General features: G+C 47.0%; 1 protein-coding gene across 10 annotated transcripts in view; it reads right to left on the reverse strand.

Moving 5' to 3' along the window:
* The window catches only part of REV3L (REV3 like, DNA directed polymerase zeta catalytic subunit), a 164,873-nt gene that overhangs the window by 107,584 nt on the left and 41,845 nt on the right, over positions 1-15,444 (reverse strand). For 9 of the 10 annotated variants that reach the window (XR_009755467.1, XR_009755468.1, XR_009755471.1 and 6 more), the window contains 6 exons: positions 8,359-8,459; positions 8,129-8,260; positions 6,650-6,902; positions 5,509-5,600; positions 3,404-5,045; positions 740-1,560 (listed from right to left, as the gene is read on the reverse strand). Coding sequence is in view for 5 of the 10 variants with exons in the window: in XM_061556672.1 (XP_061412656.1) it covers positions 740-1,560; positions 3,404-5,045; positions 5,509-5,600; positions 6,650-6,902; positions 8,129-8,260; positions 8,359-8,459 (3,041 nt within the window). In the remaining 5 variants the exon portion in view is untranslated. The remainder of the gene's footprint in view (positions 1-739; positions 1,561-3,403; positions 5,046-5,508; positions 5,601-6,649; positions 6,903-8,128; positions 8,261-8,358; positions 8,460-15,444) is intronic. The other variant, XM_061556676.1, reaches the window with a different exon arrangement.

A 15,444-nucleotide genomic window follows, 5' to 3' on the forward strand; every position in this document is an offset into this window, starting at 1 on the left:
CATACAAAAAATTCTATTTGGCTAGGAATAAGGATACCTAAACACATTCAATAAGGTATTTAACAGCTAAATAGCAACACGTTCTGATTGGTGCAGTGGTAAAACTCTTGCCTCACAGCAAGAAAAGTACGAGTTGCAATCCCAACTGGGGCTCCATTCTTCGTAGAGTTTGTACGTTCTCTCTTTGCCCCTGCTCTGCGTGGGTTTCCACCGGGTTCCCCACTTTCCTCCCATAGTTAAGAAAACAAGTCACATGGTTTTGGCCAAACATCCCATTGCAAAAAAAAAATTACCTGCAAATTAATAAATTGCGATTACGCTTAATAGCAACGTCACGTCCCTACTGTGAAAATGTGGCAGGACCCTCCTGAAAAAAAATCTTGAGACTCGGGGAGGCTTGCCCGGATGATCGAGTAATGGAGTGTGATCACTGATCCACACTTTATCATGACACCTTCTCAGCGTAAAATAAATTTCGCTCTCACCATGACCTCTTCTGCACGAAAGTTGAAATTCCACACTCTGCCCTTGCACTACACCAAAATGTTCGGGTCAATCGGTGCCCAGCCAGCAATGTTAAGATCGCTTGCTGCAACTGCTACACAGCATAATGACGAGATGATGTTAACTGGCATGGTTTCAGACAAACACATTGAATTAATGGCACACAAAATGTCATTACGTATTTGACTGAAAATGTTTTAAATATCTTTGTGAATGTAAAATCCGGTCATCATACCTGCAGATTCAGAGGCACAAACTGTGTGGATTGGAGACACTGTTGCAAAATTAATTTTATCGCTGGCTCTGGGTGCGACAGGGGTGCTATGAATTAAGCTTGTAGGCAGCACTGAAACCTCCACACGTCTGCTCTCTGTAGGAAGGTCTACAAGTTCTTGATGTGAGTGATGTTCACTTGGTTGCCGAGCTTCCGATTGTAAAAGTTCACCAGAGCTGCAATGTGCCACATCTGCAAAGGGTCGTTTCACCGGGGACAGCGCCAATATGATCTCTGCATTTTCAGCAGCAGACTCTCCGATCTCTGCCTCCAACATATCCTTTTTTGCGCGAGGAAAAACCGTTGTTGATGCGTCTGGTTGGTCACCAACTCCCAAGTTATTATGACAAACGACAGCCCTAGTGCTGTGCCCCTCCCACTGCCAGGGACGCCCTTCAGTTGCCATTTTGGAGGCGCTTGTGTTTCTCGGTAAAGCGGCACTTGCGAGTTTTGCTTTCGCTTTCTCATAATGGTGCCTCGCTTTCAACCAGTGGCGTACTTGCTGTAGACTCGGTGGAACATTACAAGGAGACATCACCACAATCAATTTGCTGCGAATTGATTTATCTTCTCTGCTATAATCTTGGATATTACTATGTTCTAATTCACGTGTCTGTAATTCACCGGGGTTGAATACAGAGGCGACGTGGCCTTCAGTCTGCGCTACTGCGGTGCGCACAGCGTGCCAGTGCTTCAAGCCTTGGGCAGCAAACCTCCCATCACTCTCGCGCAGGTCAGTACCATGTTTCAACTTCACCTTGAGTGTCCTCTCACCAATTTCCCTGGGACACCAAACAACAATTATGTTGTGTTACATTTAAAGTGTTAATCATAACATGAACATATGTGAACATAACAAAATAAAATGCATCCGATGTAATATGCAGTGCCACATGAATTAGAGCTTTATCCGTGAACAAAAATACTAAAGCTACAGTTGAGCACTACAACACTCCCTTACGCTTTAATGTGTCAACGCTCTGAAGCCGCTTGATGGAATACTTTTTTGGCATGAACAAGGATGCAAACTCTTATATTATCAGGACCACAAGCTTTAGAAGTATCACTTTGGGATATCACACAACACACATCATGCATTGCGGTGGAGTTTTATTTTGGCTTCCAAATTCCGTATTTGATAACCAAAATAGTACACCATTGGAACCTCCTTTGCCAGTAGCAAAATATGATAATTGTTGTTCTACCCTTTTATCTGGCAATAAAACTGACACCTTTTGTTGTTGTGCGCCTTTTGGCGTCATCTGGTCCAACACCATGTGAGACTAGGCTCTAAGAAAAGCTGTTTCAGGTGTGGACCAATCAATTTCAAGAACAGTACATACATTATCAGAGTTGTGTTTTTTGTTTGCATTCCGACCGCAGGTATTGTGGTCAATGCAAACATGACTCCTTGTAAAAAAAGGTATCAGTTTTGTTGCCAGATAAAAGAGTAAAAAAACAATTATCAACCAAAATAGTAGTTTAAGAGATCGTCATTTGCATCAATAACAGACCCAGAGCCACCCCTTATTGATGGAAATTAAGTTATTCAGAAACAATTGAAAACAGTCCATAATCAGGATTTTCTGGGTTAGAGCGCATAATTACAGATGTGGCGTTTAACCTGCCACCACCCGACAGCCAATTAGTAAAGTTTATCCAGTTAAAAAGTCCATTTAGTTACTTCAGCTCACCAGTGTGTTGGAGAGTAAACCCACAACATTTATAATTCTGCTGGTAATTACAACTAGCATCATCAGGCGATAGTCAGAATTGTGAAGAAGTATTCCTGTTTTTGTCTTAAATAGAAGGGTAAAGGTGATGTTATCACCCTGAGCCTATCAATAATCACCAACGAATGTCGTACTCGAATTGTAAATGTTGTGGGTTTACTCTCCAACACACCGGTGTGCTGAAGTGTAACTAATTGGCACATTTTGTTTACGTGACAAACCTTAATAATTAGCTGGAGGGTAGTTGCGGGTTTAACGACACATTTATATTCACGCGTTCAAAGTAAAAAAAAACCTTTATTATAGATAATATTGGTCGCGAAAGCTTGTGTTAAACTGTTAATAACAGCTTTAGCAAACAACCAGAATGGACGACAGTCAACCCTCTGATCCGGATAGAGGAAACGAGCCTGTAGGCTAGGAACATTAAAACGTACAAGGTCAGATGACAGCGAAATATGCATTTCTGTTCAGAAGAGAAGATTTAGTTCAATTACAAGGTGAAAACGAATGGACAAGATGCTATTGTTGATACCAATTGTTAAAACACATAAAAACAAGATTGTCCCAATGTAACAATTATTTTTACACCGCCAAATGTGCTCTCACCTAAGGACAAATGGAGTGGAACCTATTTCTACTGCTTGGTGGACAGAGGTGGGAGGGGGATTTAAGAAACCCGTCTCTTGATTCAACTGCCATGCCTGAAAATCGATCTGTGACCTCTGGCTTTAAAGTCCAATGTGATAACTATTAAACCATTGCAGGATCCGTCAACTGCAACACTAAATAAATTACTGAATTTCTCCATTTCATCACCATTAAACTCAACCTGCTATGGTTCTGGTTATTAAATGTAATATTCTAACCCTATAAAAAAAATCCTATTTACCTCTCTTTTGCAGGAACATCGGCTGGATCACTGCAGTAGGCACCTTGGTATGTGGTCCCTGGCAGGTTATATTTTGTCATTGTTGCCAGCACTTTGCTACATTTTGGAGATGACATTAATGGTTTTGCCATGAATTTCTGTGGGCGTACAGAGTCGGTGCACACTTGATCAGATTTCCAGGTGCGAGCTGCCATGCTTGTCAACGACGGTTCTGAATTACAGGCCTTCTGCTGAAAATCCAAGGCTGGCAGAGAAGGCTGAGAATCAGAGGCAACAATCGGAGCACTCAGCAATAGCGTACGAGATGCACAGGTATCCTGCGTAGGGTCTGCCACCAATGCCACGGTGCTCTTCAAGGTGGTAGGTGCCTGTGAAGCCGCGGTCCACGCAGAGCTTTCAGTAAGCGAGTGGCATGGTGAAGCGCAGGCGGCGCTTATCGGGGATGTGGGGACCACAGCGCATGCAGAGCCCTGAGCTTGGCCTTGAAGAGGCTTATCGTGAATGGCAGTGTCAGAGAGTGAGCCCCCTCTCTGTTTCTTCACTTTTATGGCACTTATTTGACAAGACCAATTCAAGTTGTCCTGTTTCTCGTTTACTTCGGAAGTGATCAAAATGTTCTCGCGCGATCGAGATTCCACCACTTTGTTTGTTTGGACTTCAGGTTGAGTCAGCGTTGGCAAATTGGATGGCAGGGAACTACACTCAATCGTGGAGTCACTTGGGGACCAGCACTGAGGAGGAGAGGCCGCATCCTTCACAGAGCTATGCTGTGACCAGTAGCTCAGCTTTGACATGACATCTGAATATTCACACTCATGGTCACTGATACAAGAACTGTAATACGAGGCAAAACCAGGATGCTGGACATATTCTGTATCATCAGATACTACCTTGGTGGTATCATTTACTGAATGTCTTCTTCTGTTTTCTGAAGGTAGACTGCTAAATGATTTAGACGTCCTATCTGGGTGAAAAATGGCATCTTCATTTTTTACAACTGAAATTTTAAGGTCACTGGAAAATGATGGTGATTGACATGGTTTGAACATTGAAACTTCAACAGCCATTTTCCTGTCCCCCTTGAGTAGCATACGGTCAAAATTGAGTGCGTTGTCATTAATAATCACTGGTGGACCCCTCTGCACTCCACACGGAGACATCGGCATTACACTGCAGTAGCTATCAGTGTCAAAATAGACCCTTGTTGTGGTTATTGTTTGTGTGGCATGTTTTCTGCACTCATCGTGCGCGTCTGCTTCATCTCTTGCACTTTTTTGTTTATTGACAACATATTCTTCACGCGATATTTGTTCCACATTGAATGAACTATCACGTAACATCGCCAGTGGAGATAATGAAGATATTTTGTCGAGATTTTTACCAAAACTATTGACGTTGCAACTTTCAGACGGAAAGCTATACCTCGCCACAGCTTCCATGTGCTTGGCTTTACGAGACGTTTCAGGCAAACCCGTGACAAAGGTCGCAGAGGCACCATGGCGATAGTCGCATGAGGCAGCACTTTGTCCGCTCCTGCTGAACAAAGAGACCGAGGATGCAATATGGTCGTCGCTGCCGACGTCACTGTTGCCTCTTGCTGGCACTTGCCGCGCACACCCTGTGCCCTGTGTCTCACTGGTATCTGCACGAAAGACACAATTCAAAATCACATTACATCTCACAGTAGCACAGAGGGGCGCTGCAGTGGCGAGATGTTAACTACCTTGCCAGGTACGCCGGAGGTTGTGGATCCCGACCCTCATGCCTGTATAATATATTTGGAGTTTGCATTTCTCCGGGTCCTCCGTTTTTTTTCTCCACATTTACCAAAAGACCCAAATAATATTTATAAATGTGTGTATCGAGTATTTTGGTTGCTATAAATTTACACGCAATAAGCCACTTTGTTGAGCTATCATTTTTGATAGTCAGGTCACTTCTGAAAAAAAACTTTATAACTCAGTGGGCCTTACCTGATAAAATAAAAATAATAGTTTAGTTTAGAGGTAAAACTACATCTTAACAACAAATACAAGAAAAGCTTATTTCGCATCACGCAGCCAATCCTAAGCAATGTGCTCAGGCTCAAGTGCTCAGAGGCAAACCTGTGCCATGTGTCGTAGCAGCGATCTTAGGCAAGGTAATAATTCTCTGCTGCTCCTCTGAAGAGTTCTTCAAAGCGTCGCAATGAACTTCTCTGAAAAACAAATTAAACATCATAACCAAACTATATTCAAATGCCAATGCAAGGCAATCATACAGTGCTTCTCTGGTGTTTCATCATTTAGTTTGCTAAATTATTTTAGAAGCAACAAGTACAATGTGTATTATGCCTGCTTAGATGGGATCGCATACATATGTAGTGACATAGAATTGGTCACTAAGTAGCATAGCGCTTGCTGCTGGCAGGGAAGGTGATTTGCAGCTTGTAGCAGCCCTGACTGACAGCAGGCCACGTGATAGACCCGAGAGGGATCTAGGGTAAAGGTTATGTAAGGGACACGTCAAGAGCTCGCTAGTAGGTTCCAGAAGGGGGGCGTGGCCGGGTGGGAGCGAGGCCACACTAGGGGACCCCGAGCGGGAGTTCGGGGCTGTCGTTTGGAGTGGGCTCCTCGTCATCATCGTTGCTGTTGAAGATCGTCGCCATCGCCCCTGTCGTCTCGTGCCTTTGGCGCTGTTGTCTCCACTTGATAACTGCGCTGCTAGATGTATTTGGCTGTCTCGGTTCAGCGCCGTCAGTGTCAGACGGCTAGCGTTGTGTTGTAGGCTAGCAACCAGTGTAGAGTTGCATATAAGCGAGAGACTGAGAGTGTGTAACAGTGTAGGGTGTGTATTGTATAGAGTGTACAAAGTGTGCTCGGTGTTAATTAAAGATTTGCCTCCAAGACGTTACGTCTCCAAGTCAGTCACTACACATAAAGGCTACACTTTTATGTATAAAGTCAAGGAATACGTAATCAAGCATAAACATCTGGTACTGCTTTGGTGGTGGTTATCCATACCGAGATGGTGGTTTTGCCTTTCCCTCAAACCCGCTCAGACACAGAGAGGTGTTGAGCGGCTGTGACAGTGCGCTTCCATCAATTTCCCAGTGCAGCGCCCACGTGACTCTTTGAAAATGGTTGAAAGTGCACCTGTAGTGTACCAGTATCAGTAGTGTACCTGTAGTGTAGCTTTCGTGTACTTGTACCTGTATTGTGCCTGGAGTGTAGCTGTACCTGCAGTGGAGCTGTAGTGTACCTGTACCTGTGCGCGACCGCATCCCATGGCTGCGTCATGACGAAGCTCAGCTCCTCCTCATCTTCATCACCATCCCCACCCCCTTCAAGACAGGTGACGGTGTCCCTGCTATTCAGCAAGGCCACTGCGGGTGATCGACATTCTCCCGTGCCCTTCTCGGTGTCTCCTGAGCAAACCCGCGCTGCACTTTCTTGACGAGTGCCAACATCTGTTTCGAATCCAGCCAGTAAGTGAACCATCGTCTCGTCTCCGCTGTTTTCTGGGGCAGGGCAAATGGGTGGACGTGTCAGATTAACTTAGCCGACATTAACCCAACGCACAAATTCAGACTCGCAGCCTCCAACTCAGCCACAAACAAAGCTTTCTGCACTTGCACTGCGAATAACCTCCGATTAGCACAGTATGTATGTATGTTAAAAGAAGTTCAACATACGTACATACATAGCAACAACGCAGCCATCAAGATACAACGCGCCAGCGTTCGTGTTGCTAGTACCAAACTTGGTAGTACCGAGAAATAAAAAAAATTCATCCTAACTTATTTAATTTTTAAGAAAAACTTTTGTAAATGCATGAAGGCATTTGACTACCCAATGCTGTGTTTATTCCTGATTTATTTGTAAAAGCAATGCCGTTTATCTATAGTGATTAAAAAATATAGTTTTACAAGAAACGTTTTTTTAATTCCAAAATATCAATAATTCGTCATAACGCGTGTTTGGGTGGACACGCGGGCCCGACACATGCTTCCGTGCACACGACTCCTCATGCCGGCCGATCCCCAGACATAGTGCAGGTTTCCCTCCATGGACTGGCGTGCCGGCTTGTGTCGTTATTTGATTAATCTGGATTCAAAAGAAGATTGTCCATTTTGCATAAACGATGATGTTAGCCTTGTCTCAGGTGATACAAGAACACGGAACAGATGGAGCCATTGCGAGGAGGGGACTACCTCCCATCCAGAATAAACCCCTCGTCTGAGACTCAAACATCATCACTCCTCCTGGCTCGGACATTCCTCCTCCTCGAAGACATTGGTGGTGTAACCATCAACTCACTAACTCACTTATTCACCCATCCACTCACCACTGGTGGTGTAACTATCAACATCATCAGAATATCAACAGCAGGCCGATGCGCAACTCTCCTTGGAAAATGTAAAATTAAAGGAACAAGCGATTGTGGCCATGCAACCCAAACTATGGACCATTTGGTAAACCCATAGACACAAAGAGACAAATAGAGACTCATAGAGATGTGTTATAGAAACACGCCACACTTGTGAGATTGTGGGCATGCAACCCAAACTATGAACCGCATAGTAAACCACTGCAGGCTGCACTCCCTTCAATGGAGGATGAAGAATGACACAAACTCTCTCTCCTGAAGCCCTCTCGTAGCTGGCAGACCTCGACATTGAGATTCAGCTTTTGAACACATTGTCGCTGCCATCACGTGTGAGAGTAGAATTTGATGAGTTCGTACCGAGATGCTGAGAATCTCGACTCTGGCTACTGCGCGGCGAGAAGAGCTGGCTGCTCTCGACGACACTCCGAATGGCATCATCGTTTACGATTGCATCACCATGATTATTTGCTTCGGAGACGTGCACTTCGCCTGCATTGATAAAAAGTCCACATTAAGGTTAATGCGAAGACTACGAGATTTGAACAGGTGATCACGTAATGTTTAATGCAGAATGAAAAATCCCTCACCGTCTTCACTGGTCACATCCATGTAGGTAGGTGACCCGAGGCTCACGGATGTCTCCCCTGGCGTATACTCGGCACGTGTACACAGCGGTAGGGTCCCTTCGCTGGGATCCATGAACAGAGTGCGGGGAAATGAGTGTCAGTAACTTACGTGACATCGCTATTTGCTCCTAAATAAAGCTTCATAATGTAGAAACGTTTACAATGTAGTTACTGTGATCGAGAGTTTTTTTGTTCATAATCTGTCAGATTTTTTAAATTCATTCCCAGATGAAGGAGAATGCTGATGCATAATAGGATAACTAATTTTGCTAATTATACTACAGCAGACATACATTTCATAATAAAAACTAAACACTTCAGCCAGCAAGCCCTTGTCAGTGCAGTACGTACTCTACAACACGAGTTAATTACACTTCTATGACTCGTTTTACCAAGGGGGACAACACTCGTGCTGATCACTGTTTAGTGGGTTGTCACTTCTTCCTCCGCTGTCTGAAACGGACACAATTCATGGTCTCATCTACCCATTGATGACATTCTTCAGCAATGTGTGAGCAGCCTTGCATCACCTCTTTCTATTTATTGATCCGTAGTCCAGAAGCCCACATGAGAAGCCATTCAGTCCCAAGTGATCTTCTGTCGACCGTTATTACTCTCTGGTTATATACAGGATGGCCACAAAGTCAGGCCACATAGGATAACTTAATTTAATTAAACAAATGTTCAAACTGACTTCTATTAACATGAATGCATATGTAGAGACACAAATAGTCACTGCATGTTGTGCCAGCCACGGTTTCTGGCGTGCCGCTGTGTGCCGTGAGCCTCCATTGGTGGTTTGAGGGACACGTGACCGGGAGCAGGGAGCTCGGGTCTTGATACAGCAGGGGACGTGGCCGAGGGCGGAGCGAGGCCGCGGCCAGGGAAATAAAGGGGGAGCGCCGAAGGAATTTGGGGCTCATTCTGTGGGGCTCATTCTGTGGGGATCAACTGGAAGCTCTTCGCTCTTCGTGCAGTCTTGACTGGGATTCATGGGACAGGCGGCATGTGTACTGCTGACCCGTTCGTTTAGTTTAACTCGCACGCACATAGCGACAGATAGCCACACCTAGCTAGCATACTCAGAGTGTTCATAGTTTAATAATAATGCAATTTATAATGCGTGCAAATTTGCGGACGTAATGGCCGCAACTCAGAGGCGTGGGGCCAAGCTCAGAGTCGCTTGAAAGCATGGTTATAAAGGTACGTTAATAAGTGTCTCTTGAAAGAGGCGATTGAGGTGATGCTGCGAATGTGCAAAGGGATAGCGTTCCAGACTGTTGGGGCTGTCACCGAGAAGTAGCGCATAGACATGACCGTCCTGGATCTTGGTATCAAGAGGAGGTCGTGAGTCGCGCTGCACAGGCATCTGCCGTGTGATGAGCTGCAAGTTGTCAATATTGAATAAAGGTACGGCGGGCAGGCAGATATGAAGGCAAGGTGGTAGAGGCAGGCGATCTTGTATATGACCCTACTGGCGATGGGTAGCCAGTTGAGGGTACGGAGACAGGCAAGTGAGTCGAGACGGGGATGAGTGTGGCCAATGACGACGCGTGCTAGGTTGTTTTGTAGTCTTTGAAGTTTTGTTAGGTTGCCAGTGGAGGTCTGGACTAGGACGGAGTTGCAATAGTCGAGGCGAGACCCAACTATGCAACATGCCAATGTGTTAGCAATTTCAGTGGAGATGAGAGGACGTAGGTCTCTGAGAGCCCGCAGGTGAAAGTTACATGAACTGATGATATGATTGGTTTGACGGTCGAAGGATAAGTTGAATCTAGGATGACACCGAGGTAGCTGAAGTGATCGGTGAACCTGATGCTGTGACCGAAGATGTGTATGTGTGTTGGGAGTGCTGATGAGTTGAGACGTTGCTTGGTACCTAACATGATGGCCACTGACTTTTTCGGATTAAGGGCTAGGTTGTGTGCAGTGAACCACTGTTGCAAGGCGGTGGTACATTCTGAGAGCCTCTCGAATCCAGATGCATTGCTAGAATCGATGGCGGTGAATAGAATAGTATCATCCGCATATGAGTGGTGCTTAACACCGAAGCTTGCGATGAGCCGGCCGACTGGGGAAGTGTTGGCTGTGAAGAGCAGGGGACCTAGGACGGAGCACTGGGGAACCCCGCATAATACTTTTGTTTCAGGCGATGTGGACGTGCTCACCCTGACTGAAGATTGCCGGTCAGAAAGGTACGAAACTATCCACTTGAGTGCTGAGCCACATATACCGAAGTCGGATTTCAGGAGGGAAGTAAGGAGCGAGTGGTTGATGGTGTCGAAGGCTGACGAAATGTCCAGACTTACAAGTGCAACAATGGAGCCGGAATCAATGATCGTTAAAATGTCATCGAGCACTCTAGTGAGTGCTGTTTCTGTGGAGTAGTTTTGACGGTAAGCTGACTGGAAGCAGCAGTAGTTTGCGGAGGAGGTGATGTGTGGTTTTAGCTGGGCGAGGGCTAGTCGTTCAAGGAGTTTAGAGAGGTTCGAGAGATCAGTGATGGGACGATAACTAGATGGGTCATCCGGGTCGAGACTTGGTTTCTTTAACAAGGGAGAAACCAGGCCAGATTTGAGGTTGGACGGAAAAGACTCCACAGAGAATGAGGCATTTGCGATGTTCCTGATCATGATGGCGAGTTCCGGAGCACGTTGCTTGAACAAGGAACCAAGGGAGCACGTTGAGTGGAGATGACTTCAATTTAAGTGATTCTATTAGAAAGAAAACGTCTTTTGTAGACACCGGCTTTAGCATAGTTAGAAAGGTGTCTGGGTGAGTGCTTACAATTTCAGGTAACTTGAGCGGGGTACAATGGTGTGGTGTGTGGGTAGACGTGCAAGAGTTTGCGATGGTGATCAGCTTCTTGGTGAAGTAAGTATTAAAAGAGGTGGCAAGTTTCACTGAGGCCAGGGGATCGCCAAGGTGAGGGACCATGGTGCTACCAGGATGTAGAAGATCTTTGAGGGTTATCCATAGAATGCGTGATTTTCTGGTTGCTATTTTGATGCGTTCTTCAATGTAGGAGGAACGTGAGACCAGGATAAGTTTGTTAGTTTTCCTGCAGGCAACTCTGTAGGCAAGTCGATCAGCAGGTAGACCACTGCGGGATGCGATACTTTCAAGGCGCCTCCTGGTTCGCTTAGCAATGATGGCGTCTCTTGAAAGCCAGTGAGTGTCGGGGGAAGACTGCCTAGCGGTTCGTAATTTTAATGGAGCCAGTTTGTCCAGCGCCGCCCTCATGTCAGCTTCTAGTTGGAGAGTGCAGATGGTTGGATCCGATGATGGGGACAACGTTGAAGGCGAATTTGCAAGGAGGTGGTGTAAAGCAGAAAACTTGATACCCTTGAAATTACGCGAGTTGCGGGTGAATTTGATGGTGATTGGCTTGGGAATTTGGAGGAAAAAAAGTATGAGGTGGTGGTCGGAGTAACCAGTTTGGAAAACTCCCAGTGCAGTGATGCGTCAATGCTGGTCAGGTTCCAGAACCAGGTCGAGCATGCTCTCAACGTTTGTTGAGGAAGCTCTGGTGGGGCCTGAGTTAGTGATGACCAGGTTATGGCAGGCCAAGGTTGACTCAAGGTGACTATCGATGGAGGCTGGGGTATTGCCGGGGCAATTAAAGTCACCTGTAAGCACGAGCCTGCGAGATGGGTTAGGAATCAGGTAAAGTAATTCCGAAAGCTCGTTTAAGAAGGTATTGATGCTGCCATCTGGAGGGCAATAAATGGAAATGATGGAAAAGCACTTGTTGTTAGTAGTGAGGGATACGGACTGGACCTCGAAGGTGGCAGGAGCTCTATAATTTTAAAGTGTGCATTGTAAACAGCCGCTAAGCCACCACCCCGCTGGTTAGTTGCGCGAGGTTTATTAAGAACCTTGTATCCCGGGGGCGCAACTTCCAGAGAGATGGCTGGCGGGGAGTCTGCAGGAATTACTCTTTGGTTCTTTCGGTAAAGTCACGTAGAAAGAAAATAAATTAAATAATAGAATACGATGTTTCGATTGCAACACAAACAACCATAATCAGGTATGAATTAATGAAAAAAAACATAGTAAACCCAGAAATACAATGCAATATAACCAGAGAGTCGGCCGACACAACAGTCAATACCCCACCTGCTTGATTATGTTCTTCCAAAGATTGCTAAATTTGAGAGGACAAAACAAAGACACGGAGACACAAAGAGAGAGAGACACAGGAGATGCATCGCCTTCCAATCGGGGGTTTGCGGGCGACGGTTGGCCATGGCGCCCCGCACAAGTGACGGCCCTGTCATGCCGTATTGTCGCAGCGGCGGCGGGTTCGTCCACGGTTGTGGGGACTGTCGAGGGTGTTGAGGTGTGGGTCCTTGTTCACACTGGTGCGTAGGCGACCATCATTTCAGAAATGTTTTTTGAGTGCTTGCCGCCAAAATCGCGTGCCATTTCACCCATTTCGATATCCTGCTTCGCCGCGAACGGCCAGTCTTTAGGAATTGTCGGTAAGATTTCGGCTACAATGGACCTTGGTGACATTCTTTTTACAAATTCGGTACTCATTTCTAAATCTTTAGCTGTATCCTGTCTGTTAGGGACTGACTTCCTAGCTAAAATGCCGCTCAAAATCCTAGTGGATCAGGGCTGCATTGAGTTACCGTCGGGCCGCCGAATGGCATTTTTATCATCACCGACTCTGTTTCGCACAGCGAATGTTTCGGTCCCTGCGATGGCAAAGCAAACGGTGAAAATTCCCCCCGGTGTGCAGATGCTGGTTCCCTTGCATCTGAGGAAGCATCTCGATCACCACACGGTTCCACATGGTGGTTCCCTCCATCAAGGTGGTTCGTGCCCAAAATTTAGTCTGCGCGCAGACATTGGTAGCAAGCGATCGACAACCTTCAATCCAAGTTTTGAACGTCGGTCCGGACATGGCGGTGATTCAAGAGGGCTCATGCATCGGCCGCATGTTGAGAGGAAAAATACTGTGCGAACATGGGTGTTGCAGAGGCTGTGGGGCAGGGTGAGGACGGTGACGAGGCATGGTTAGACACGCTCTGTTCCGAAAGCAAAGATTTGTCAACGGCACAGAGGGTCGATCTGCATGCGCTGTTAACGGAATTCTCCAATGTCTTTAGCGAATCCAAATTCGATATTGGCTGCACGCCTCTATTGCACCACCAAATTAATACGGGAGATTCCGCCCCTATTCGTCAAAACCCTTATCGCCTAAGTCACAAGGAGAAGGACCATGTCCGCCACGCGGTTGACGAGATGTTGAATGCTGACATTATCTCTTTTTCCAACAGTCCATGGGGGGCGCACATTGTTATTGCTAAAAAACAGGACGGCAGTTTGAGGTTCTGTGTGGATTTCTGCAGACTCAACAAAGTCTCCGTGGCAGATGCATATCCGCTCCTGCGGATGGACGACTCGTTGGACGCTTTGTTGGGGGCACGGTTCTTCTCCATGGTTGATTACTTACTGTTGGGATTTTGGTAGCTGCCTTTAGATGACAGCTCTAGGCCAAAGACTGCATTCCGCATGCCCCAGGGCCTTTTTGAGTTAAACCGGCTTCGGACGGGACTTCACTCAGCCCCAGCCACATTCCAACGGCTGATGGAGCTGGTGTTAGCAGGCCGACAATGGGACGCCTGCTTGATTTATCTTGAAGACGTCATCGTATTCGGACGTACGTTCGAGGAGCACCTACAGAGGTTGCAGGCTGTTTTCCTCAAAATGCGGCCTGTTAAATTGAAGTTTAAGCCGCAGAAGTGCCACCTGTTGCAGAGATCGGTTAAGTACCTAGGCCACATCGGCGAATCCGGGATATCAACGAACCCTGACAAAACTGTGTGCGTGCGCACACGGCCAACCCCCAAGTCGCGGGTGAAGTACGTAGTTTTGTTGTGGTTCGCCTCTTATTGTTGACGTTTCATCCCCAAGTTAGCCATGATTGCAAAACCGCTCCACGTCCTCATGGCCAAGGGTCAGACATTTAGTGGGGGGAGGAGGAGGCTGTGTTTACCGCGCTACGTGTTGAGCAGCCATCCGGCCAGCTGTCCCATTGGCTTGAGGTCCTTTAGGACTATGCATTTGTAGTTTCTTATAGAAAGGGCGTCCGCCACACAAATGCTGACGCATTGTCACATTTACCACCCGGTGACAAGTGCGCGTGCATTTCGGGTGTGGGACGGTGCAGGCCCACCGATTCAGCTCTGCCCCGTACGGTTGTCGCTGCAGCCTATGTCGCGCACACGGACGCTGCAGACATGCGTGACCACACGCTCGGTCTCACCAACACCAAGTGGGGGCGACTCCAGGCGGAGGACGCCTCCTTGCTCACCTTTAGGCGCCGTGTTTGTGACTCCGTGGAGGGCGAGAGCCGACGAGTGTTATCCACAGTGATCCTGCTAGGGGGCCTCCTGATGTGATGGGGTGCAGAATTACAAAAATACGTGGTCGTTCCCACCATCCTGCGGGGCAAGTTGATTTGGGCAAGGCATGAACGCGTTATGCATTTGGGGGTCAAAAATACCCTGTCCACCCTTCGCCTCAACTTTTTCTGGCCCGGCATGGCTGCTGACGTTCAGAATGTGTTGCGAGGATGCACTGCACGTGCCCGCCGAAAACCTCCACCAAAATTGGCGTGCCCCCCTCTCTCCAATCGATTTGTGTATCCCGTGTGAATGAGCTCGTTGTGCTCGATATGCTCGGTCCCTTCCCCACCACCCCGCAGGGAAACAAGTATTTCCTGGTGGGTGTAGAGTACCTTTCTCGGTGGCCAATTACCTGGCCGGTGCCGGACCAGTCGGCTGCGACGATCATGGATGCCTTTCTCCACGGGTACGTTTTGGATAAGGGAGCCCCGGAACACCTTCTCACGGATCATCTAAGCTGCTCAAGGAGGTGTGTGACCTGTTGGGCACCAAAAAGATCTGCACCTTGCCCTATCACCCGCAGACTGACAGCATGGTGGAGCGCCTACATAGGACCCTAACATCCATGCTATGTCAGCAGGTCAATGAAGAACAAACGGACTGGGACCTGCATGTTCCGGGTGTTCTT

This window comes from Lethenteron reissneri, chromosome 22, assembly GCF_015708825.2.
Source record: "Lethenteron reissneri isolate LAM-NWPU_2019-01 chromosome 22, ASM1570882v1, whole genome shotgun sequence".
In the NCBI taxonomy this organism is placed as follows: domain Eukaryota; kingdom Metazoa; phylum Chordata; class Hyperoartia; order Petromyzontiformes; family Petromyzontidae; genus Lethenteron; species Lethenteron reissneri.